Source organism: Prunus avium, chromosome 1 (genome assembly GCF_965620075.1).
Source record: "Prunus avium chromosome 1, drPruAviu1.hap1.1, whole genome shotgun sequence".
NCBI classification, from domain to species: domain Eukaryota; kingdom Viridiplantae; phylum Streptophyta; class Magnoliopsida; order Rosales; family Rosaceae; genus Prunus; species Prunus avium.
In genome coordinates this window covers 48,232,819-48,256,848 of record NC_142284.1, presented here as the reverse complement: position 1 = coordinate 48,256,848, position 24,030 = coordinate 48,232,819, and the positions used below count along the sequence as shown (strand labels likewise).

The following is a 24,030-nucleotide window of genomic DNA, read 5'->3' as shown; positions in this document are numbered from 1 at the left end:
ATATGACGTGGCGCATTTATTTTAGCTGAAATTTGACGATTGCAACATAAAACATATAAGCGTAAAATACCAGATCTTTCTGATATCCTATAGCACGTGGCATTATTAGTCAGAGACATAAGTAGTCACGCGCCATAGGCGGCGTGAAAACACGGAACGAGCCCAACGGGCTCTCGTACGTGTAAAAATCTCGCTCCAAATCAAAGTCTCGGAGTAAGTGAGAGAAAGTGGCTGGCTTTTAATTTCTTCTCTCTAATTTTCCCTGAGAAAAAAAAAATAAAAGAAAGAAAGGCCATGGTTTTGTCATATGATCACTAACTAAGCATCTAGTGTGGCTCTTTCTTTTCTTGCTTGGTTAATTTAATCATGCTTGCTCCCATGTAATTCTGAAGGACAATGTTTGTCCCTGTTTGGTTGCTGGGAAAATTGGCTGAATTTTCTATCTCGAGTTAGAAACTTGCAAGCTATCTCCAATGGCAGAAGAAGCTCAGAAAGAGACGTCGAATGCGAGAAGGCCTCACTTCTTTGCGTTTTATTCCGCTGATTTAAGCTCAGAAAGACTGGTACTTTTTTCCCCCTTACTCTTCTTTTTCCCATTATTCTATGTGTAACTTTGGGTCATTTTGTTTTTATGTTCCTTTGGGAATTAGGGTTATTGCATAAAATTTGCTAATTAATTTGTCAATAGTGAGGCTTTGGATTTCCGGTGTACAGTTAAAAACAGTGAAATTGCTTATTGGATGTTGGTCTTAGTATCTTCCACTGAAATTATGCATTCTTTATCACACATGAATGTTACTCTGTTACTGCTCAAAGAGAGACTTCAATGGCATATCATGGGAAAGTGTTATTAATTTATCTTTCTAGCTTCAGTCTACCTAAGTTAAAGTATTGGTTGGCTAAGCTTAATGTCTGTTGCGTTTTTTGGATGGTGACACAATTGCGATCTTATGTTGCAGAAAATACCAGAAAGATTTATGATACACATGGAAGGTATAACATCTGGGTTAGTTTCATTGTTTGGTCCTAGCGGGAATGCATGGAATGTTGACTTGATTCAAAAAAATGGTGACTTGTTCTTTCATCATGGGTGGCCAGCATTTGTGAGAGATCATTTTGTAGAATGTGGTGACTTCTTGATTTTCAGATATGATGGTGAGTTGTGTTTCACTGTGCTTATTTTTGATCAAAGTGCGTGTGAGAAAGAAGCCGCATTTCATTCTGAACGTGGCCAAGACTCTAGCAACTTTGAAAAATATATGGGACGAAAAAGGGCCAGGGAGGAGGCTGCATCATCTGGCAAACTGGTTGATGGTGTGGCAAAGAAAATGAGAGATTCCAGCAGTGAGGAAGGATGCGGACATGAGGGTGTAATGGGTGAAGAAGCAACTTGTTCCAAGGAAATTAAGCAAGCTGAAAAGCCTGGTGAGGAAACCACCTGATCTATTGGCTCTTTCCAGTGTTCCCACTGAAAGGCAACTTCTAGTCACCAGAAAAAAATAATCCATGAAATACTGAGTTTATCTATGTCTGTGCAAACAAAATTGAATGCATACAGATGCAATTAGTGATTTATTCTTTCTTGCAGGTTTGGATATTGTTCTTTGTAAAGCTAATGCATCCATCCAAAATATGTGCGGAAAAGGAGATGGATTAAATGTGAATGGTAGAGTTTGTGTGCAGATGTCGTCGGCGCATGAAATAGCTCAATCATTTAGCTCCTCTAACCCGTATTTTGTGAGAATCATGAAAAGTTTCAACATCAGTGGTTCATATACTCTGGTGGGTTCTTCCCTCTGGTTTTGTTGTTTTTTCTTTTTGTACTGTAATGCTTATTTATTTATGTTAGGCGTAGGTTTTGCATCAGTGAACTTTGTTGAGAAGCCAGTGTATTGATACTCAGTGTTAAATAAGTAGTATTCTCTTGCTTGAGTTATCTGCATATGCATCCAGAAAAGTGATCTACTGTTTCCATCATGGTTTGGCCACAATTCAAAACCATGTATCATCTTGTTTTTAATCACAAATAAAATTATAAGTAGAAAAACAGATTGTTTTGTGGGTTGCTATCATCTTCAATGTTGCTGCTTCCCTGTGGAATTACTTAGAGGGTTTCCTCGTAAATCTTAAACCATAAAGCTCCAGATATGTGACTATGATTCCTCATTTCTTTGTTCATATTTGGAGTTTGGACAATGTTCACAGTACTCAACTTTTTCTCCTTCACACAGAAGTGTATATGGTATTTTTGGGATAGATGTTTCATAGTGTTAAAGGTGTTCTTCTCATTTTCTTGACATGAACTTACTGTCCCGAACTTGTTGCTCTCTTCCACAATTTCACCAGTTAAATTAGTAAAACATACACATATACATATATGCTCATAGATATGAAAGTGTGTGTGTGTTCATGAATGTGATTGTTGGCCTGGGCACGTGCAAATTTTCTTTTACAAACTGCTTTATGGTTTGCAGAACATCCCATGTAAATTTTCGGTGGCACATCTACCCAACTGCAAAGTAAAGCTTGCCCTTCATAATTGGAAAGGAGAAAGTTGGACCGTCAATTCTGTGCCAAGTACGAGAGTGCATACAAGTCATACTCTCTGTGGAGGATGGATGGCTTTTGTCCGTTACAATGACATAAAGCTTGGAGATATCTGCATTTTTGAACTTGTGCGTGAGTGTGAATTCCGTGTCCACGTTCAAAGTGGAGAAACATCTAGTTGGTTAAGTGCTGAGCTGGCTCTCCCTTCAATTAAAACGTTCAAAAGTTTGTCAAAGATAATGACGGGGAACTCTCCTAAAGTCCATTCAAAGAGCATAAGAAAGATAGAGAAAGCTGATAAAATAGCACCAAAGAAGTTTCAAGAGGCTGCTTTCACTAATGACGCAAGGAAATATGGTAGCACATCAAAGTCTCTTACTAAAGTTTCGCTCCCTCAGTCAAAAGCTGCCAATAAAAAGTTGGGTAAGGTTTCACCTAAATCGTCTTAGCAATTTCTTGCAAAGACGGGGTCATGAGTGCTATCCATGTTGAAATGAGCTTGAAGGTCATCTAGATTTGCATGCTATACTTTTATCTATAAATTCAGGCTCTTGTATTTAGATTTTCCATACATTTAAGAAACTCATGATGATTATATTATTTAAATTGGGTTTTTACCCATAAAATGGACAGTCAATCACAGGAAAAAAGTTGTTGAAGATGAACTAAACCCTGGAAGTAGTTTGAGAATGAGGTTAACACTTGATGAAGAAAGAGCGGCTCGATCGTTCACTTCTTGTTTCCCGAGTTTTGTGAAAATCATGAAGAAGTTCAACATCTGTGGTTCATATACATTGGTGAGTCTTGTAGATATGTGTTACTGTGAACAAACATGTTCCTATTAATCTTCTGAAGATTGTTTCTGGCACTGGTTTGTATTTATAACTTGGTTATTGTTGTGCAGAAAATCCCATACCAGTTTTCCACAGAACACCTCCCCAACTATAAAACAGAGATTGTTCTTCGAAATTCAAAAGGGGAATGTTGGACTGTGAATTCTGTCCCAGACTCGAAAGGGCGAGTGGTGCATACATTTTGTGGAGGATGGATGGCATTTGTACGCGGAAATGATGTCAACATTGGAGATATTTGCATTTTTGAGCTTGTTGGTAAGCGTGAAATGCAAGTGCACATTTCTGGTGTTGGTAAAAAGGGGTTTGACCATCAAGATGGAGAAGCAACATCTAATGCAGTGTAGCTGTTGTGTAATCTACCGGCAATGTACCTTCTCTGTGACACTTGATCTAGCTCAACTATCCCTCTAAATACATGTTTTGTGCTGAGCTATGCCAAATTGCATTTTGCGATTCTCTAATCTTATCCTGCATATAATGTTGACTGCTAACTAGACTCTCTTTATGTTGGTGTTGTCATCTACAAGTGCATTTGTCGCATCTAGTATTTGCATCTGTTGCTTACAAAATCTCCTTAAGTGGTGGGCTTCCTTTTTTATATGTTAGAGCACTCCCACCCGAGCAGGCCAGCACGGGCAGAATGCCCCTAAGCCCCCAAAAACGAAGTCCAATGGTGAAGGCTAGCCCGGGCAAGGAGTGGGCTCCATTAGGCTGGGCAATCCCAAGGCAAGACTTGCCTAGGTTATTGCCTGGGTTTGCTGATGTTAGCATGACATCAAGTAAATGTCTTTGTCATTTTACTTTAATTTATTTTTATATTACTACATAATTTACAATGTAAATAAGGAAGTACCCTCTATTTGGATTCAAATAAAAATACTAGAAAATCAAATTCCCACCAAATCAAAATATGAAAAATCTGTTTTAGTGCAAAATATGATTTAGGCTAAAAATGATGGCTCATTAAGTCAATATATATTTTATACTAAAATTCCATAAAATCAAGTTTTCTTATTTGATGCGTGAGGAATAAAAGCCGCCAAAAATTATCTTGAGAAAATGATTATTCCGAAAAATCATTTTTTATACTTAGTCAATATTTTTACATAAAATAATTTTTCATGTATGATATGAATGCATGAAGAGACCTAATGTCAATTTAGGTAAAAAGCCTTAGATGTTCAATCCACTATGATGTTAAAACTTATTAAAAATTAGTCTATGGAGCTATGAACTAGCGTGATTTATATGATTTAATGTTTACTTTTATTTCTAGAAAGACTGTAGAAATTGTAAGTACCAAAAAAAATTATCATTAAATTTTAAGCTAATAATAACTTTAGCTAGCTCACCCGTTGAAAAATTTCTAGTTCCGCTCTTGCTAAATACCAAATTTTTTATTAAAAAAATACCAAAAAATTCAGATTTTTTAATTATAAATACCTAGCCATGTTTTTCACTTCCCACACCAATACTCCATACAAATTTCTCTCATCATATCTCATGGGAAAGTGTTTGCCTTTACTTGCCATGGCAATGAGTGGAAATGCAAAATAAAAAAAGATAGAGCAGTCACTATTTATCTGAATAGTGTTTGTTCTTATTTGCCCTTGCCCATGGGTAGAAGTGCTCTTAGTATTTTTAACTCTCTTTGTTTTTTGTTTTGCTGCATTAAATATAAAAGTTTGCGCATATTTGCTGGGTCCTCCGAATTTTGGACCGATAATGGGATTTTGCTCTTTTCTCTATGGCCGATTTATCTCAATGCAATTGACATGCAGAATAGTGTGATTTTTTCTTTTTACTTTAGATAACAGTGGATATTAGTTGTATTGTTTGTTGATTAAAACGAGGATCAGTGGTCCTGATTAGTCCTTAATTACTTTTAAGCAGAATCGACTTCTTAAAAAGTTTACAACAAATGGTTTCTTCTTTTAATGGAAGTTGTGGTAATTGGACTGGCGCTGGTGATAACTGGTTGGATCAAATTTCTCAAACCCTACGTGCATCATATAAAACCCTTAAGCCCACTTCATATTTTGTTTTGCTTCGTCTCCGATTGTCCAACTCCATTGGATATGGAGAAGAAGAAAAACCTCCATATTTATATATTCTTATTATTGTAAAATATAAATAAAAGGGCAGCTAAGAAAACGACCCAGTAGAACCATATTTCAGGAAGATAGTTAAAAGTTGACGTAGCCAGCTTGAGTTGCAGGGGACTGGAAGGTACTGATACAGTAAGTTGTCAAGTCCTTTGGTCTGAGCATGTAAGTGTTACGTGAGAGCCAAGAGACGCCCAGAGGATAAAGGTGCATTTTTGCTCACCACTTTAATCAAATGTGTACTCTTATCACCCTCCTCAACATTTGACACGTGTTCCTTGGCATAATTATGGTTGCATAAATATAAAGTAAAAGTTTAACTATGGTTATGACAAGGGACACGTGTCAAGTGTTGAAGATGGTGGTGTGGATACACCTTTAGTTAAAGTGGTAAGCAAAAATATCCCCTGAGGGTAAAACAAAACCACGTTATGATAATGGCCAAAAACTGATGGATTTTCCGTGTCTCGTCCTTCCGGTTAAGTCATTTGTTATCTCGTTTCAACTCAATTGTCATGTGACATTTCTTGACTCCATTATTTAAAGTCCATGCTCTTTATCATTCTCAAATTGACTCCCTACTCTGTTGTCTTAGGTGCCTCTATTATTCAATACTGTGAACAACTTGCATTCCCTGTGTTTAACAACAACTTAGTCGTTAATGAGGCCGGGGAAGATCTGAAGGCTGAACTTTTGAATTGTCGGTGTATCTTACCTCCACAGAGTGCCTTCTACATGGTATGCGTGTGCCGACTTACTGACTATTTTTCTTTTTAAATACAGAGATAAACAACGCATACCTTATTAAGTTTCTTGTGTAGGTAGTATAGTAATATCCTAATCTAGATTCTCCAAGGAGTTTCTTGTGTTTAAAATTCAACCCAGCCCTGGTTGCCCATTTGGCTTTCTTTTGAACTCTAAGAATCATCTATCTCAAAGGCAACTCATAATACATATCAGATTTCGAATGGATAAGAAGCTAAAGTCTCCACTAGAAAGGCCATCCTTTAGAATGTTCCTCGTTGGTGATGACTTCTCTCAGCATCTGGTAACATCTTCACCTCCTTTCTGGTTTCCTGTTGTGTACGCCCTTGTGTTAATTTCATAGCTTGAAAGTGTACAAGCTTTTCATTTATTCTTTCGTTTTGGCTTTTTCTAAAAGATATACACTTTTGCAGCCTATACCACCTGCATTTATCAAGAACTTCAATGGACGAAGACTTGGAAAATGTACTCTCAGAGGCCCTAGTGGAAAATGTTGGGCTGTGGAACTGGAACAGAGATGGGATGGCTTGTTCTTCCATAAGGGTTGGCCTGGTTTTGTGAAGGATCATTTTATAGAACTTGAGGACTTTCTGATTTTCTATTATGATGGTGGCTCAGAGTTTAATGTCACCATCTATGATAAAACTTGTTGCGAGAAGGATGTAAAAGCAGCAGCCAAGAGGCCTGCAAGTGATCATTTGGCAGAAACATCAACGGGGGGGGCCATCTTGTTCAAATCGGAGAATGCGTTTTTTATACAAACTTTGAAGTCCTATAATCTATATGCCATGGTAAGTATTTGATCACCCAAAAACAAATGAAAACCTTTTCTTTCCCTTTTCTGATTAAACATCTGATCAGTAGTACATGTTTTTCTTTTCAGTTGATTCCGAAGGATATAGCCATAGCTGAAGGACTTATGAGCTCTCAAGGCATTTTGATCAAAGAGACTATAATGCTTCAAGATCAAACGGGGAGATCATGCCTTACTCACCTTTATCTCAAGCCAGATGGTCGTTTGATGATGACAGAAGGATGGACAACATGTCGGAAGGCAAACCAGATTTCACTTGGGGACGACATTGTTTTTGAGTTTGTGAAGCAAGGTGTGATACTAGTTCATATTTTGAGAGGCAAAGGCAATAATAGCTCTTCTGTGGTTCTTTCAGGCTCGCAGCTCCGGAAGTCAAAAACCTAAAGCCAGTTAGTTGACTCGACTGCAATTTTTCAATGCGAACATCTACAACTTGCCACTCATCTAGCTGTTCTGTTAAGTTTGGTTGTATTTGTGATTTCAAGTTCATAATATTATAAATCCAGAACTGTCAAACGGAGATATTGTCAAGGGAACCGAAAACAAACGAGTTTCGTGAAATCTGAGCACGATGGAGAGTATTTATCATGTAACTAATTCGAGGGGCGCTGCTAATGGTAAATCATTCAACAATTAGCAATCTGTGGGATCATATTTCAATTTGCAAATACAAAAAACAAGGTCATACTATACTAGTCTTAAGAACATGATTAGATAAACAAAATTCGCGTTTAGATGTCAGTGTTGCAAAATTCACAAAAAAGTTGAACCTACTTATCTCCCATAGAAACTGATTCGATGTTTTACTGAATACTCTCTCAGTTTGCAATGTAAGCAAGGGTCCGCTGATCAAAATTAGATATAAAAAATAATCGCTACGTATCAATGATCTAAAAAAATGAAAGCATACGAAGGAAAGGAAAATAATCTTTGCTGACTTGATAACTAAACCAAACTCTCTTTATGTTTGTGTTGTCATTTACAAGTACATTTGTCACATCTAGTATTTGCGTAAGTGTTACTGGAGAGCCAAGATTTGTCCCGTTTCCTTTGGTCTGAGCATGTTAGTGTCAAGGGAGAGCCAAGAGAGACCCAATGGATAAAACAAAAACACCTTATGTAATGGCAAAAAACTGATGAATTTTCTGTGTCGTCCTATCGGTCAAGTCAATTGTAATGTCGTATCAACTCAATTGTCATGTCTTGAGACTCCAAACACGCTGGTCAAGAGGCTATGGTTTCTTCAAATTCTAGAAAGCGAAAGCGGAAGGAGAAGAAACCTCAGCCGCTCAACCACAGTCACTGCCCTTAGTACGATTGCAAGTTTGAAACTTCAACGTTTTTGGGATTTTCCAAACGGAGCCTCAGTGTTCGTTCTGATGTTGATTATTGCAGGAAGTGAGACCATTTTATGCTTTTAGAGGTTGTGAACCATTTGAAGGGGAATTTGGGTCCTTCAACATCGTCTCCTGGAGTTGAACAGTCACTTGTTGAACTCGGGCGGGTCTGGCAGGCACCACTCTATGAGATTACTCATAATACATTTCAGATTTCAAATGGATAAGAAGCTAAAGTGTCCACTAGAAAGGCCATCCTTTAGAATGTTCCTTGTTGGTGATGACTTCTCTCAGCATCTGGTAACATCTTCACCTCTTTTCTGGTTTCCTTTTGTGTACGCCCTTGTGTTAATTTCATAGCCTGAAAATGTCCAAGCTTTTTTTTCTTGCTTTCTTTTTGGCTTTTTCTAAAAGCTATAAACTTTTGCAGCGTATACCACCTGCATTTATCAAGAACTTCAATGGACGAAGACTTGGCAAATGTACTATGAGAGGCCCTACTGGAAAATGTTGGGCCGTGGAACTGGAACAGAGACGGGATGGCTTGTTCTTCATATGATATGGAGACGAAAAAAACCCTTAAGCCCACTTCATATTTTGTTTTGCTTCGTCTCCAATTGTCCAACTCCATATGATATGGAGAAGAAAAAAAACATCCATATTTATATATTCTTATTATTGTAAAATATAAATAAAAGGGCAGCTAAGAAAACGACCCAATAGAACCATATTTCAGGAAGATAATTAAAAGTTGACGTGGGCAGCTTGAGTTGCAGGGGACTGGAAGGTACCGTACTGATACAGTAAGTTGTCATGTCCTTTGGTCTGAGCATGTAAGTGTTACGTGAGAGCCAAGAGACGCCCAGAGGATAAAACAAAACCACGTTATGAGAATGGCAAAAAACTGATGGATTTTCCGTGTCTCGTCCTTTCGGTTAAGTCATTTGTTATCTCGTTTCAACTCAATTGTCGTGACATTTCTTGACTCCATTATTTAAAGTCCATGCTCTTTATCATTCTCAAATTGACTCCCTACTCTGTTGTCTTAGGTGCCTCTATTATTCAATACTGTGAACAACTTGCATTCCCTGTGTTTAACAACAACTTAGTCGTTAATGAGGCCGGGGAAGATCTGAAGGCTGAACTTTGGAATTGTCGGTATATATCTTACCTCCACAGAGTGCCTTCTACATGGTATGCGTATCCCGACTTACCGACTATTTTTCTTTTTAAATACAGAGATAAACAACGCAAGCTAGCTAGTTTACTATGTTTCTTATACGATTTGTTTTCTATCATGTGGAAGTCTGATCTGGGGAAGATTTACAATCTAATTCCTGGTAATTCCTGCATTTCAAACCCATATTTATCTGCAGAATCTGTAAACAACTTAGTTCTGTAGGAGTAAACTGCCCAAACTAGATGCGTAATGGTGGAAATGTCGTCCACAGTATATCATGTTTTCTCCAAGGTTGTTGAAACCTCAAGTACATTCTTAACTTTCTTGTGTAGGTACTAGGTAGTATAGTAATATCCTAATCTCGATTCTCCAACGAGTTTCTTGTGTTTAAAATTCAACCCAGCCCTGGTTGCCCATTTGGCTTTCATTTTAACTCTAAGAATCATCTATCTCAAAGGCAACTTATAACACATTTCAGATTTCGGATGGATAAGAAGCAAAAGTGTCGACTAGAAATGCCATCCTTTAGAATGTTCCTTGTTGGTGATGACTTCTCTCAGCATCTGGTAACATCTTCACCTCTTTTCTGGTTTCCTTTTTGTGTACGCCCTTGTGTTAATTTCAGAACCTGAAAATGTAAAAGCCTTTTTTTCTTTCTTTCTTTTTGGCTTTTTCTAAAAGCTATAAACTTTTGCAGCGTATACCACCTGCATTTATCAAGAACTTCAATGGACGAAGACTTGGCAAATGTACTATGAGAGGCCCCACTGGAAAATGTTGGGCCGTGGAACTGGAACAGAGACGGGATGGCTTGTTCTTCCATAATGGTTGGCCTGGTTTTGTGAAGGATCATTTTTTAGAATCTGAGGACTTTCTGATCTTCAATTATGATGGTGGCTCAGAGTTTGATGTCACCATCTATGACAAAACTTGTTGCGAGAAGGATGTAAAAGCAGCAGCCAAGAGGCCTGCAAGTGATCATTTGGCAGAAACATCAACTGGGGGGCCCATCTTGTTCAGATCGGAGAATGCGTGTTTTACAAAAACTTTTAAGCCCCATAACCTATATAGTTTAGTGAGTCTTTTGGTCACTCAAAAATATATGAAGACCTTTTCTGATTAAGCATCTGATCAGTACATGTTTTTGTTTTCAGTTGATTCCAAAGTCTATAGCCGTAACTGAAGGACTTATGAGCTCTGAAGGCATTTTGATCAAAGAGACTATAGTGCTTCAAGATCGAACAGGGAGATCATGGCTTGTTCAACTTGATGTCACCTCTGATGGTCGTTTGGTGATGACAAGAGGATGGAAGACATGTCGAGCCACAAACCAGATTTCATTTGGGGACACCATCATTTTTGAGTTTGTGAAGCAAGGTGTGATACTACTTCATATTTTCAGAGTCAGAGGCGAAGGCAATAGCTCTTCTGTCGAGGTTCTTTCAGGCGTTCTGCCCCGGAAGTCCAGTAAAAACCTATAGCCAGTTAGTTAACTGCAAGTTTTCACATTGCAACATCTACAACTTGCCTATGTTGAGTTCAAGTGTTGCAGTCGGAATTGCTCCTCCTTCCGAAGAGAAGCGTTTTGCAGAGAATTCTCACTGTGATGAGAGCACTAGATAAAACGAATATGCTTGCTGAATCTTTGTTGTCCACTCATCTAGCTGTTCTATTAAAGTTGGTTGTATTTGTGATTAGTTCATAATATTGTTCCGAACTGTCAAACGGAGATATTTTCAGGGGAACATAAAACAAATGAGTTTCGTGAAATCTGAGCACGATGGAGATTATTTATCATGCAACTAATTTCAGGGCCATTGCTAATGGTCAACCATACAACAGTTTGCAATCTGTGGGATCATATTTCAACTTGCAAATACAGAAAACAAGGTCATGCTAGTCTTAAGAACAAGATTAGACAAATAAAATTCGGGTTTGGATGTGTGTTGCAAAATTCACAAAAGTTGAAATATGAGATATAAACCCACTTATCTCAACTTCCATTGAAACTCCAGACAAGTTCACCCATAGAAACTGATTTGATGTTATACTGAATACTCTCTCAGTTTGCAATGTGAGTAAGGGTCCGCTGATCAAAATTAGATATAAAAAAGAATCTCTACATATCAATGATCTAAAAAAATGAAACCACACGGTAACCATACGAAGGAGATTGGAGGATATTCTGATCCAAAAGACCTTTGCTGACTGATAGTCCAGTGTTGGGGCTTATGATTGGTTGCTTCAGGCAGAAGGTCTCTGACATGCGGCAAAGAGCTGCCAACTGATGAAGGCCATGACCAGAGAGGTAAAGAGTTGAAACCCTACAACCTCTGGAAAGTGCCAACCCAGGCCTCGCCTCAGATAGCTGCAAAAACAATAAATGAGTTAGACGGAAAGGGAAAAGTAAAAAGAGTGCACTCTAGTTGTTACATTTGACAATTGATGAACAAGACCAGCCCTAATTGTCAGAATTAGGATCAGAAGTTTTTGGGAGAGAGAATTTTGAGAGGCATGAGTACCCCAAGTATCCATGTGTCATAGCAATAGACTAAAGCACAGAATTTTTCAAGTAGTGGTAGAATTAAGGGAAGGAGTAGACCTTGTGATAGATGGCATGGTTGCCACGATCCCTGCACAGGTGTATATTATAGGAATCAGCGTCTTAGGCTTGTTTTTCCGCAGCCACATCAAAGAGCCCAATGCAGCAAGGGAGATGCTCAAGACCTGCATAAAGGGCGAGTGCTGTAAGTTAATAACATAGAAAGGCAAATCTACTCCAAAATTCAAATTAAAGAGAAAAAAGGGCAGAATTATGTTAGCCAAGTTTACATATCCATCGTCTGAGATATGATTAACACAAATTCATTATATGAACTTTCAGACTCAGAACGGAAATTTCAGCAATTTATATCCACAAACCTATGACTGCGGATGCAGGCTGACAGGGCAGCTAAGAAGACTACAATGCAAACAAGAAAGAAATGAGTGTATACCAGATTGGCATTTGCTTCAAGGCCTTGAAGAATGTAATCCCAGGTAAATTCTAGTCCTCTAGCACCCACCCACAGCGGTGCCAATCTATGGAGAACGGAATCAGCAAAAGCCCATCCTGCCAACAGGGAATAAGAGGTTCCTATTAAATACACTACACTATCATGGTAAAAGGTTCAAAATTAAACTAGAAATCAAGGGAAGGGAAACTGATATTTTTCGTTTTTGGTGGGCTTGATCATGTTTTACTCACCAAGTCCCACTGCTTGGAATTTATGATTTTGAGAGATATTCCTGTGGGTCAACTGAGTCAAAGCAAAGTAAAGGCCAGCAACGTCTATAAAACCAATCAGAGCTTTCAAAAATTCCTGAATATAAAGATATGCATTAATAAGTTGTTGGTTACACTCACAGTCAAAACCACAATCCACGAGAGAAAGAAAAGTAAATGTTTTCAATTCGAAACAAGCCAAATCAAGCGTGGCAAGTAGCATGGACTTATTGAATTGTGGAGATTTATATAAGGAAATATACATTTCAACTAAAATCAAAGACCCAAGTACCTGATATGGATCGAAGCTTTCATTGTCGGATACCTTCAGAAAAGTGGCCAGACAAACGAGCTGCAGAACATAGAATTAACAATGAAAAACAATTAGCAGCCATTGCTGGAAGTGTTAGGAAGCTTTGCCCCATTGGCACAAGATGAAAATTACTAGAACGTGATTTTATACGTATAGCTCCTTTGTTATTGACTATGAACACTAACGAACCTTCACTAAAGCTGTTCCCAGATAAACAAGAGCTGCTTTGACAGAGGTCCCAAGTGTATCGTACTCCGATCTGCACAAGTAAATCATGTAATTGATTAGGGTTTGATTTGGAAAAGAAGATGAACTGAATTGGATATGATTTATGAGAGCATAAGATCCGAATAGATATAGAAATAAGTAAAAGAGAAGAGTTAGTGGGGCATACAGGGGGGTGGCGGAGTAGTAGACGGCGTGAGGGCCAAACGTCAGAATCGCGCAGTTGAAGAAGTGAAACACCGTCATTTCTCCTCCTTTCTTTCTTTCTCCGTCTCAGACTTGGGACACTGCGATCTCCACTAGAGTTGGATGACGACTTGAGAGCCAGCCATCTATTCGGATCTAGGGTTCCCTCAACTTGACCCGGTTCCTTCTTATGGGCCTCGTTTACTAATAACACAACAAACTGGACCTATGTAGATGGCCTTAGCTATTATAAATGGTCCGAGGTCCAAACAAACAAAAATACAAGAATCAATGGTTGGTGGTTTTTATTGTATTTTTTTATTTTTATACAAACGATATTGGAGGAGATTATTCAAACACGCGACCTTGGGTACAGAGGTAAATCAAATGCTCTTAACCACTTACCTTTTCTTCTTTTTTGTTTGGTCAGAGCCAATAGTTGTTAATAATTTTCATTATCAAATATCAATAACAAAAGTTTAATTATGAATTTTAATTTTGTGACGAAAATGATTGTTATCAAATAACTACAAACAAACACAAGAAATTTCCCAGTGGAGTGGCTATTTGATTTGAGATCGAGTTTGATCTTTTTACCAGAAATTAAAGATTCCAGGACTGTCGTCTTACATGCCAAGGCCTCGACTGTTCACCACTTCTCCCTAAGCAACACATGGTCCACCATTATAAAGAAAACTCTAGGTCTAATGCCATGGCAGCTAAGCTACCTCCAGAATTAAAAAGAAAAATAAAGTACTTGCAGGCCACACTAGTTATTTGAAAGCTTGTATTTGTTTTCTCTGTGAAGTATACCATATGTTTGGTTTTATTATTCGTCTCTAATTGTGAAATGTTAATTTATTATGGCATTAATTGTAGGAATCATTGACTGTTCACATGGCATTTCTGGGTAGCTAGAGCACTGTTAGCCAATAAACATCAAGAATGATACCCTTTTATTTTTCTAGTCATCATCAGTGCAGATGCAGTGTGTGATTTATAATATTAAAATTGCTTATACTAACAATTAATTAATAACTAAAACATGATGAATATGATCAAGTGTTATCCCTTTCCCCTTGTGAAAAGGAAATGTGGATGTTGACATTTAAGGTTCATCGGCTTTTTCCTATATGCCATTGATGAGAAGCTTGACATTTGCCAGAATAAATGGGGCGTCCTAATTTCCCATACATCAGTCAGTGTGGGAAAAGAGTCAAAACAAGGAAATATATTGTTGGAACAAATACAAATATAAAATAAAATTGCACGAATTTAATTTTGTGTGTGGTGTGGTGTGGTCCACTACAGGGACAACTATGGGGAAAATGAGAGAGAGAGAGAGAGACAGTGTCACGGGAATTCTCAAAGGACTTTCCCAAGCAAACAACAAGTTTATTTAATTCAAAAAGAGAAAAGATAAGAGGTGGTGATGAAGATATAAGTGATTGGGATGGGTTTCCTTCCTATGATTCCTATATACAAATAAAAGTTCAGTGGGATGTCATCAAACCCTTCATAATTGAAAATGGGACTAAAACGAGAGCATCATCAGCTGCAGCAGAATCACAGGCTAACAGGCTCACAGCTTGGGAAATGGAAGAGAAAATGATTGCAACCCTAATTTTGGAATATTAATTTTCGCAAACTTAATTATAGTAAATTACAACTTTTAAGTGAAGAAAAAGTGTTTAGAGCTCGTAATTAAGTCATGCCAAAATAAACGAGTTTATTTAAAAACACGACATGATGGAGCATGAAAATGCTTTAAATACGTAGACTTGATTAAAAATTCATACCACTCGGGACACGATATATACAAAATAGGATATTATACCTAATTTAAATAGACATCCCAGTGGACCTCTAATTATTTATGGTGTGTGTGCATGGATTGATTAAAGAGGTTTAGGTACCATCGAGGATGAAGGTATTATCCCGCCAGTTTTAAATGATGAGAGAGAGGCCTCAAGTTTCAAGGTTTTTGCGTAGGCTCTGACCTCATTCCTTTTCTCCTTTTTTTTTTTTTTTTTTTTCCCTCTCTCTCTCTCTCTCTCTAGGTAAATTGAGTTCACTTTCACCTCTGTTTGAAGCTGGAAATGGAGGTGATGATATTGATTGAATGGTGTTGGACCAAAAATGATAAGAAGAATTCAAATCTAGTTTTCAAAACATGAACCTTTTTATGTTTGTGTTTGACTGCATGCATTATTGTTAGTTTGTCCACACATTATCTCATTATGAATGATGAATGAAGGAATTAGGGCACCCATATTCACACTCACATATTATATTATATATATGCATGCATGTTGATGTTGGCATCTTGGCATCTTCGTTTTATTCTTTATATGATGGTATGATGTAATGTCATGGGGCACGTCAGCCTAAACGGCGTTGATTTCGGTGATTCCTTCCTTTGTTTTTTGTCGTTTCATCGATACTCAAAGGAAGCGAAGGGGAAGGTGGTGAGGTGATGCTATTCAAATCTCAAAGCAACACATGCCTGTATGGCTGTATATCCTAATCTCACGAATCGCCATGAACAAACTAATATTCTTCTCTTCATTCATTCATTATACAAATGATTCATCCTGATGATTAGCAATGACAGTAATTAAATCACTGGTAATTAATATAAGTGCTAGCTGTTTCCTGTTTTTTCCTTTCTAGTATAACCACAACCACTTGGCTGGGCCTGGGGAGCTATTTTTCTAGCTAGCTCTTGCCTTGCAGTCAAAGAATGCCACATTAATAACCCTATTAAGTTTGGATCTGTTGCCTAAGTATGAAATTAAACTCCAATTTGGTTTAGTTAGTTAGGTGTCATTCATATAGTATTGGTCTACTGCACGTGCTATGGACGTGAAAGGAGCAGTAAAACAAACGCAACATATATATACATATTTTAGGAGACACATGCATAAATCTTGGTAAATTATAAACTAAACTCGTGTCAGTTCTTACTTGGGATGCACTAAACCGAGAATTAACCAAATACAAGAATAATTAAACGCCTCTCTAATTAATTAGGAAGCAATATTGCTTATAGTTTTATCTGTCACCTGTCTGAAGCAACTGGAAATTAGTAACCCATTAATGCAAAATGCAAGATATCTTGTAAAGGAAGGTATATATTATATTCTTTGAGGTAGGTGGCATATGAAAATGAAAATTTAACTGATGTGAATTGTTTTAACGTGGACCCAAATGGGGTCCTTGTCAGAAAAGGCATTAATTAATTAGAAAAATAAATAAATATGATCAGACAAACAAACGCATGGAATAATTATATGAGAATATGGCCCCAAGCAATTGAGGCCATAGAGAGACATGTTGACCGGATAATTTACCCTGCTGCAAATGCAACCTTAATTATTATTATTATTATTATTATTATTATTCAAATAAATCCAACAAGATGAGGATTTGAGCATTTGAGCATTTGAGCATTTGAGGGAGAGAATATATGATCAGGAAGGAAGGAAGGAAAGAGTATTATTATATTAATTGGTAATTTATAATATATTTAAAGTAATGCAAAATTTGCATTTCCCGGAGAATCTAGAGCGCATCAGGCGCTGACCACGGCTTGGCAAAATTATTAACAAATGATTAACGTTTTCTAGTCATCTTGTTGTTTCTGTAATCACCCCATTATTAAACAAATCATATTAATTATAAAGGAGAGAAAAGTCATGGGGGTTTGAGTTTGTGAGCTTCATTTTATTAATATTAATATGATTTGTGTGAGGAGGAGCATAAAAAGACCAATACAAGAGAACAAAGAAAGAGCCTCTTGCCTAGACAAGGTCACGTCCATATGTCACGTGACAGGAGCCCATGTTGACGCCGAGGAATATGGTCCTCCCTCCCTCCTCCTCCTAACTTGTCCTAATTCTCAGACTCAGTTTCATTTTTATTTTATTTTATTCAGTTTTGTGGGTTTCTATGCACGCGCGGGTGGGGCTCGACAGATGGGTTTTGGCCAAGGAATACTTGGACACGGAGAGGGAATATTGGGGGCGATCGAAGACTCTGGATCGGACAAATACTAGCCGATCAAATTTCCGAACTTCATCGGCTTCTACTTCATCCAACGCGCTCTCTTTTCCCACGCACTGTTCCTTTTCCATCGTTTCTATAAGATTAAAATAAAAAAGCGCGTATATATGAGTTATGTCAGTTGATCAAGATAATACACTGGTCAAGTTCTATTACATTTTTCATTCCACATTGTGAAGAAAATAAGGATGAGAGCGCGTGGGATGAAGAATGTTTGAAAAACTTGAATGGTAAGGGAGAGAGAGAGAGAGAGAGAGAGAGTTGCATGTGGCTCTGCCACCCTCGTGTCGCCGGACACCCCAGCCATTCTGACACTTCCTCTCTCTCTAGCTATATATATATATATACTCTTACTTAATTCTATTAATTCATATTTATTCCCTCTCTTCATGATCTTCTTATTTATAACCAAAGACTGATATGTATTATATATTCTAATGCTATGGCTATAGCTAAAATACTTGTGTGCTTGGGGTTCGCACGTGTACAGCTCGACTATGATTGACAAACCGGTATTGCCCACTTGGACCAGTGACTATATATGAGAGACAACATTGCAGGGGATGCAGCACTAGATCAGCTGGCAATTAATGTAGTCGGTTTTATTAACTACTTAACTAAGTTAGGGTTGGAACCTAAGTATGAACTATCCTAATTTAATTATGCAACGGGTGCTAGTGGTGGTATTAATTCTGAATAAAATAAAATGTAAGGTAAATGAGTTTCTTAAAAGTATACATGTCCATGTCATCGTGTTTAAAGGATGTTTGGTTTATTTTGAGTTGAAATGCATCTATTTATGCGTATGATTTTGATTTTAATTTTTTAATTTTAAACTCTTAAAATTCCGAGAACTAAGATATAAACTCGTAAAACATTAATCGTATGCCTCGAAACTTGGTCATGAACCAATATAGTTGTATTAGGTATAACCAATATACTTAGTCTTTGAGTTTGTATGCATGGTATTGAATTATTAAGTTTTGGTAATTATGTTAGTTGCATATGATGTTAAGTTCTCATATTAAAAGAAACTTAAGATGGCCATGCGAGTGATGCCACGTCCGCAAGAAGGTGCACGAATAAGGGGATATTTTAGGGTGCTACTAGTCAATCCTCGTTCATGAAGTAAAATGGAAATATTAAACTTGAATGAGAATAATATCTGATAGTAACAAAAACAGTAGGGTATTTAAATGGGTCGCGATCCATCCGTCCATTCATCCATCCATCAAACGAGAGAGAGAGAGTGAGAGAGAGAGAGAGAGAGTCAATTCCGATTCCGATATTCCATTGAACAGTGCCCCTTTTGTTTTCTCGAATTCCAACCATTCCCTTTCTCTGCAGAAACCTCCATTATATCCCGGCACCTCCTTTTCATTCTATACCATAAAAAAGATAACAAAATAAAACGGAGCCTCTCATCTCTCTCTCTCTAGACTCACTCTAGTCTCTCTGTGGAAACTGGAAAGGTCTCTGATCCCTCTGCACTCTCTCTTAAATACACAACTTCCCCTTTTCACTAACTTTTCCTTCAACCCTTCATCCCAAAAAAACTCTCTTACTTTCTCCTTTCCCAGTACCATACCATTAATCTCTCTCTCTCTCTCTCTCCGACTTGTGCTTTGATCTTCCATATATTATTGCTTCTTTACCTTTATATCAATATCAAAGCCATCCTACTACTTAAAAAAAAAAGCCTATCTCCGGCTACCTACTTCTAATTTATATCTCTATCTCTCTCTGTATCACTTCCTCAACCCCAATGCAAATCATAAGGCACTCATGACCATATTATCAGAGTTCAGACCCTTTCATCACTTCCCCTCGCACCTTTTTCCTTCAAATTATTAATTTACACATTTCTCCCTTTCCTTGTTTTGTTCTGATCCCTTCCCTGCTTATAAAATTCTCTTCATTTCACCTCACCTTGTGTACTAATCTAGAGCTACTAAGGGACATCACCCTCCTCATGTACCTCATGAACCCTATAATGAGAACTAGTGCTTCACCCTTGCCCGATCTCTCTTTACAGATCAGCCCTCCATTGGCCGTAGATAATCAATATCACCAAGCTGATATTGGATTATCAAGAAAAGCACTTTACAGTACAGATAGAAGCTCCACCACCGACTCCGGCAGCAGTGGAAGTGATTTGAGCCAAGAAAATGGCTTCTACCACCTTGAGAGGAGCAACGGCTATAATCTTTCTTCGGCTGATGAGCCCAAGTTGAGTTTAGGGTTTGAAATGAAAGATCACATGAGCCTTCCTCCTGTCCAGCTGCCCAGAAACTTCAGCAACCATCACTTCCATCACCACCCTCAAATCTATGGCCGCGAGTTCAAGAGAAGCGCAAGAACGGTTGGTAATGTGAAAAGAAGCATCAGAGCTCCGAGAATGAGGTGGACTACAACCCTCCATGCCCATTTCGTACATGCAGTCCAGCTTCTTGGCGGCCATGAAAGTAATATATATATACAAATCTTTTTTCACAACATCTTTCCACTGATGAAGCAAGTTGTTAATTCCTATTTCTTATGTAAATTAAATTAATTGTGACTGCAGGAGCAACACCAAAATCTGTTTTAGAGTTGATGAATGTCAAGGATCTAACCCTTGCTCACGTGAAGAGTCACTTGCAGGTGGGTTTACTGCTCACTCATGCTGTTCAATCTTCTCTTATTTGTTTGATTTTCAAACAAATATATGAATAATAATAGTAAATATTGGTTTTCTTTCTAGTTTTTCAAACTTTTCAGAGAGTAGTTATCAAATGTACTTTTTTTAAACATGTTGTGTATTTTCCAAATATTGTTATGATTTATTTGTAGTGGGGGGTAAAGAACAAAGGGGTAATGACAAAAAGGCATCTAGAGGGGGGGTAATCGTAGCAAATGTGGACCTCTCTCTCATATTTTTTTCGTTTGGGTGTTTTCTCATGCAGATGTATAGAACAGTGAAGAGCACTGACAATAAGGGAACAGGTAATTGGATGTTCGATCCCTCTCTCTCTCATCTCCAAGGACCCCATGTTCTCATTTATCTTTTTCCATTATTCTCTTTGTTTGGGAGCTCGGGTGATCTAAGTGGGACAGGCAGACTCTATCATTTGTTCCACTGTGTCGTCCCAACTAAAACAAAAATGTGGTTGAGATAATTTCATTTCTAGTCCATGTGATGCGAATTATTTGCTGGGTGTCTGATAAAGCCAGAGCAATGGCTCTATCTCTTATAAATGTTGCAGGTCATGAAGGCCAGACAGATATGGGCTTGAACCAGAAGCCAGGGATGATCAATGGAGGATTATCTGGTGACAAAGCTAATAGGTGAGTGTATTTGCAGCCTATCTCTCTTCCCTAATAATCTGAATTTAATAAATGGCATCAAAATTAAATAATGCAGACATATTTACATGCACGAATATTGACAAAGGCTTTGGAGATATGGACCTTTTTTTTGGTCCAACATGGTGTCTGTCTTTGTTAATGGTGCAGAGAAATTACTATTGACGTCTTAAAGCACATTGATTTTGATGAACATTGGAGTTAATTAGCTAGGGTTTGCATGAAGGTTATCCGTTGGATTGTGAACTTAGGTTGAGATGATCCCAATGTGTCCCCAAAGTCAAGGGGATTTACTACAAATCTCAAGGATTTTTGTAATCCGACGGTTATGATCTTTGATGCAAAGCACAAAGGAAACGAAGACCTCAGCTAGCTAGCTTATTAGGTAGGATAGATCATAGGCAGGCATGTCTAATCTTCTTGCCCAATAGATGCATTTTGTTGACTCCATTATGTATGGCAGTGAGCAATAATGTTTTCGTACTGGACGACTGACCTCTGGTTCTACCGAATTTAAGTTTCTAAATCTCTATTGCCGGTTACATTTAAAGAAGCAAACAAAGTTTATTTGCTGTCAGCGTTTATTTAATAATTTCATCAGAATGGATTTGTTCTAAGAGCTCCATTATCTATGTTTTTATTGAGCCTGTTCAAGAGCTTTTGATGATCTCTTGCTAATTTTGTGAACAGAGGTTCGTGGCCTTCTTCATCGGAGACAAATGGCAGCTGTAACTTGAGTCCTGGAAATGCCTTGACATATTCTCATTCCCCGCAATCAAATGGCACCAAGGTAACATATATATATATTTATGATTCTATAAGAAAAATGTGCGCATTATTGTCCTTGTGAACAGTAGTTGATTTGATATAGGTGGAAGAAGAAGAATCAGGCCGCCATGTGTGTGATGATGGCATTGACATGAAGGAAAGGAGGACGACTTTGGATTGTAGCTCCTTGTCAGCTTCGGATATGTACCTTAACTTAGAGTTCACGCTTGGAAGGCCAACTGCCGAATGGACTGTGCTCAATAGCCTCAACCTTCAAATGACTTAACCCTAGCTACCTACCCACCTACCTACCTAAGCTTCCCAAGTGTTAACTAAACTACTAGATCGAGTTAATTACATATCTTTTCCTCTTAATTTTTAGGCGCACGTCCGGAAAATTAATATCTAATGCGCATTGATCCATCACTCGTGTAATTGTTGGTTCCATATGTTTATGCGAATTTTGTCTTTTTTTGACCAGAAATTAAACGGGGAGGGCAATGCATGGTATAATTATACCCTATTTAGATTGAAATTTTTTATGCATGAATATTAAATTGACAGTTAACACTATTTAATGTCTGATACACTGTTTTTATTTTTAACCTTTATCATCAAATTGAAAAAAGAACAAAAATAAAGAAGAAAAAGAATAATGGACTGGGACTGGAATAAGATTCAACTTGGGCCTTACACGTCAATGATATTGTGGCCTTATATCATATACTTACAAAAAAAGAATATAAAAAAAGAAAGAAAAAGAAAAGTCAGAAATGAGTTGCAGATGGAGTTTGTCAAATGGCAAAGTGAGAGTTGTGGTTCTGTTCATGATGACTGCTTGTCTTTTGCTCGGAGAAATTGCTTGGAGTTAGGACACATAGAGACAGAGATACAGATGATTTCTGAGTGAGCACCAACAACACCAGAGGTCAGACAATTATTGAATTTAGGTATTCATTATTCGCATTCTTCATCATTGCACATTCAACACGCCTTAGAAATATCACGGGCAAACAAACACTAGTCCATAATCTATCTCAGTAACTTTTTCTCTGTGAAGCTTTGATGTTTGGAATTTGGTTTACTAGTTTTAGATTTCCATATTCATTTTGACCTAACCATATTCATTTTGAATTGAATTTGGGTCACACTGTGACAGGACCAAAAATTCAGCATGCGAATTGCTAGGGTGAGCAAGCCCCAAAGGCCAGTTAATCTTCCACCAACCACCAAAGAAAAATAAGAGTTGTTTGGGGCTCTTGGCAAGACCTGCATGCCCCTTGCCTTGGGCTTTGGCATGTCTCATGCTGCCTAACCCACTGACCAAATAAACTACGTGTATATAAATCAACTGGGATATTCCATTAATTCATATTAACTTTCTCTAATCATGAATCTTTCTTTTCAATTAACTATCATCAGTGTGTTTGTTTCTCTAATTTTTCTCCTTCGTGCATTTGTTCGAAAAGCTGCTGTTGTAGGTTCCAAGTCTAGAGAGGCCCCTGAACCTGCTGGTGCATGGCCAATTATAGGCCACCTCCACCTTCTTGGTGGCGGAGACCAGCTTCTCTACCGTACGCTTGGAGCAATGGCTGACAAGTACGGCTCAGCTTTCAACATCAGGCTAGGCAGCCGCCGTGCTTTTGTGGTGAGCAGCTGGGAAGTAGCAAAAGAGTGCTTCACAGTCAATGACAAGGCACTTGTTGAGAATTAATGACTAACTCACTGCCCTTTTAAGATCTTGTTGTTGATGGACTTTGGACAAAGAACACAATGATGGATGAGTCTTACACACACACACAGAAATTAACCAAGCACAAATGACACAAGTGTTTATAGAGGTTCAGCAAATTGCCTACATCCTCTTTGATGATCACCTTGAGAAATTTCACTAATGAAGATAGGTTACAACTTTGGTTTACAAAGGAAACCCCCTTAGAACACTACCCTCACAATCTGTTTCTCTCACACCCTTGCTCAACACCTTGATACACTTAGAGAACTCTCTTGCTCTCCCCTTAGTTTTTCTGAACACACAACTAAAACTTCAGCTCTTAACTCAACTTAGAATACCAGCTTCTTCCACTTACAATTATTCAACTTGTTTTCTCCTCTTGTGTTATCTTACTTCACCCCATTTCCTACACAAGCCAATAGACAAGAGATAAGATATCAGCTTGTCCTCCACGTTCTTCCCTTTAGTCACCACTTAGACTAAATGTCAGATCAAGTAGGTAAATAGAATCCAACTCAGCCACCTC

General features: G+C 37.9%; 5 protein-coding genes across 14 annotated transcripts; 4 read left to right on the top strand and 1 right to left on the bottom strand.

Annotated features, from left to right (window-relative positions):
• Positions 1-211: 211 nt before the first annotated feature.
• Positions 212-3,941, top strand: LOC110762661 (B3 domain-containing protein Os01g0723500-like). The gene is made up of 6 exons (XM_021965325.2): positions 212-563; positions 960-1,425; positions 1,589-1,782; positions 2,475-2,970; positions 3,181-3,344; positions 3,452-3,941. Exons 1-6 carry the CDS (start codon positions 474-476, stop codon positions 3,743-3,745), a joined length of 1,704 nt encoding a protein of 567 aa, XP_021821017.1. The 5' UTR covers positions 212-473; the 3' UTR covers positions 3,746-3,941.
• A 2,128-nt stretch (positions 3,942-6,069) lies between these two features.
• LOC110762629 (B3 domain-containing protein REM5-like) lies at positions 6,070-7,570 on the top strand. 2 transcript variants are annotated; one of them, XM_021965289.2, is made up of 4 exons: positions 6,070-6,244; positions 6,467-6,554; positions 6,685-7,062; positions 7,155-7,570. In XM_021965289.2, the coding sequence occupies exons 2-4, from the start codon at positions 6,474-6,476 to the stop codon at positions 7,467-7,469; spliced, it is 774 nt and encodes a 257-aa protein (XP_021820981.1). In that variant the 5' UTR covers positions 6,070-6,244; positions 6,467-6,473; the 3' UTR covers positions 7,470-7,570. The 2 variants fall into 2 exon arrangements, with proteins under 2 accessions (XP_021820981.1, XP_088103398.1); XM_088247272.1 differs by having other exon boundaries at positions 6,328-6,554.
• Positions 7,571-8,358: 788 nt separating this feature from the next.
• LOC110762628 (B3 domain-containing protein REM6-like) lies at positions 8,359-11,291 on the top strand. 9 transcript variants are annotated; one of them, XM_088247398.1, is made up of 7 exons: positions 8,359-8,722; positions 8,853-9,356; positions 9,472-9,616; positions 9,729-9,762; positions 10,081-10,168; positions 10,284-10,677; positions 10,757-11,291. In XM_088247398.1, the coding sequence occupies exons 5-7, from the start codon at positions 10,149-10,151 to the stop codon at positions 11,081-11,083; spliced, it is 741 nt and encodes a 246-aa protein (XP_088103524.1). In that variant the 5' UTR covers positions 8,359-8,722; positions 8,853-9,356; positions 9,472-9,616; positions 9,729-9,762; positions 10,081-10,148; the 3' UTR covers positions 11,084-11,291. The 9 variants fall into 9 exon arrangements, with proteins under 9 accessions (XP_088103524.1, XP_088103523.1, XP_088103519.1 ...); XM_088247393.1 differs by lacking the exon at positions 9,729-9,762 and adding an exon at positions 9,799-9,893 and having other exon boundaries at positions 8,361-8,722; positions 10,300-10,677; XM_021965288.2 differs by having other exon boundaries at positions 8,361-8,722; positions 10,300-10,677.
• Positions 11,292-11,622: 331 nt separating this feature from the next.
• On the bottom strand, positions 11,623-13,734 carry LOC110762630 (seven transmembrane domain protein). The gene is made up of 7 exons (XM_021965290.2): positions 13,575-13,734; positions 13,370-13,439; positions 13,160-13,219; positions 12,850-12,964; positions 12,599-12,714; positions 12,205-12,329; positions 11,623-11,970 (listed from the first exon to the last, which is right to left on the bottom strand). Exons 1-7 carry the CDS (start codon positions 13,649-13,651, stop codon positions 11,847-11,849), a joined length of 687 nt encoding a protein of 228 aa, XP_021820982.1. The 5' UTR covers positions 13,652-13,734; the 3' UTR covers positions 11,623-11,846.
• Positions 13,735-18,913: 5,179 nt separating this feature from the next.
• On the top strand, positions 18,914-22,258 carry LOC110762557 (putative transcription factor KAN4). Its single transcript, XM_021965204.2, has 6 exons — positions 18,914-20,121; positions 20,223-20,299; positions 20,602-20,641; positions 20,902-20,983; positions 21,692-21,791; positions 21,873-22,258. The coding sequence occupies exons 1-6, from the start codon at positions 19,629-19,631 to the stop codon at positions 22,053-22,055; spliced, it is 975 nt and encodes a 324-aa protein (XP_021820896.1). The 5' UTR covers positions 18,914-19,628; the 3' UTR covers positions 22,056-22,258.
• The last annotated feature ends 1,772 nt before the right edge of the window (positions 22,259-24,030 follow it).

Coding starts and splice junctions, on each gene's coding strand:
- LOC110762661 (XM_021965325.2), top strand. CDS start 474: ATGGCAGAAGAAGCTCAGAAAGAGACGTCGAATGCGAGAAGGCCTCAC. Junction 2,971..3,180: donor AGCTGCCAATAAAAAGTTGG/GTAAGGTTTCAC, acceptor TAAAATGGACAG/TCAATCACAGGAAAAAAGTT. Junction 3,345..3,451: donor TCTGTGGTTCATATACATTG/GTGAGTCTTGTA, acceptor ATTGTTGTGCAG/AAAATCCCATACCAGTTTTC.
- LOC110762629 (XM_021965289.2), top strand. CDS start 6,474: ATGGATAAGAAGCTAAAGTCTCCACTAGAAAGGCCATCCTTTAGAATG. Junction 6,555..6,684: donor ATGACTTCTCTCAGCATCTG/GTAACATCTTCA, acceptor ACACTTTTGCAG/CCTATACCACCTGCATTTAT. Junction 7,063..7,154: donor CCTATAATCTATATGCCATG/GTAAGTATTTGA, acceptor TTTTCTTTTCAG/TTGATTCCGAAGGATATAGC.
- LOC110762628 (XM_088247393.1), top strand. Junction 10,169..10,299: donor ATGACTTCTCTCAGCATCTG/GTAACATCTTCA, acceptor AAACTTTTGCAG/CGTATACCACCTGCATTTAT. Junction 10,678..10,756: donor CCCATAACCTATATAGTTTA/GTGAGTCTTTTG, acceptor TTTTGTTTTCAG/TTGATTCCAAAGTCTATAGC.
- LOC110762557 (XM_021965204.2), top strand. CDS start 19,629: ATGTACCTCATGAACCCTATAATGAGAACTAGTGCTTCACCCTTGCCC. Junction 20,122..20,222: donor GCTTCTTGGCGGCCATGAAA/GTAATATATATA, acceptor TTGTGACTGCAG/GAGCAACACCAAAATCTGTT. Junction 20,300..20,601: donor ACGTGAAGAGTCACTTGCAG/GTGGGTTTACTG, acceptor TTTCTCATGCAG/ATGTATAGAACAGTGAAGAG.
- LOC110762630 (XM_021965290.2), bottom strand. CDS start 13,651: ATGACGGTGTTTCACTTCTTCAACTGCGCGATTCTGACGTTTGGCCCT. Junction 12,965..13,159: donor AAAGCTTCGATCCATATCAG/GTACTTGGGTCT, acceptor CTTTATATTCAG/GAATTTTTGAAAGCTCTGAT. Junction 12,330..12,598: donor TTGAAGCAAATGCCAATCTG/GTATACACTCAT, acceptor CCCTTTATGCAG/GTCTTGAGCATCTCCCTTGC.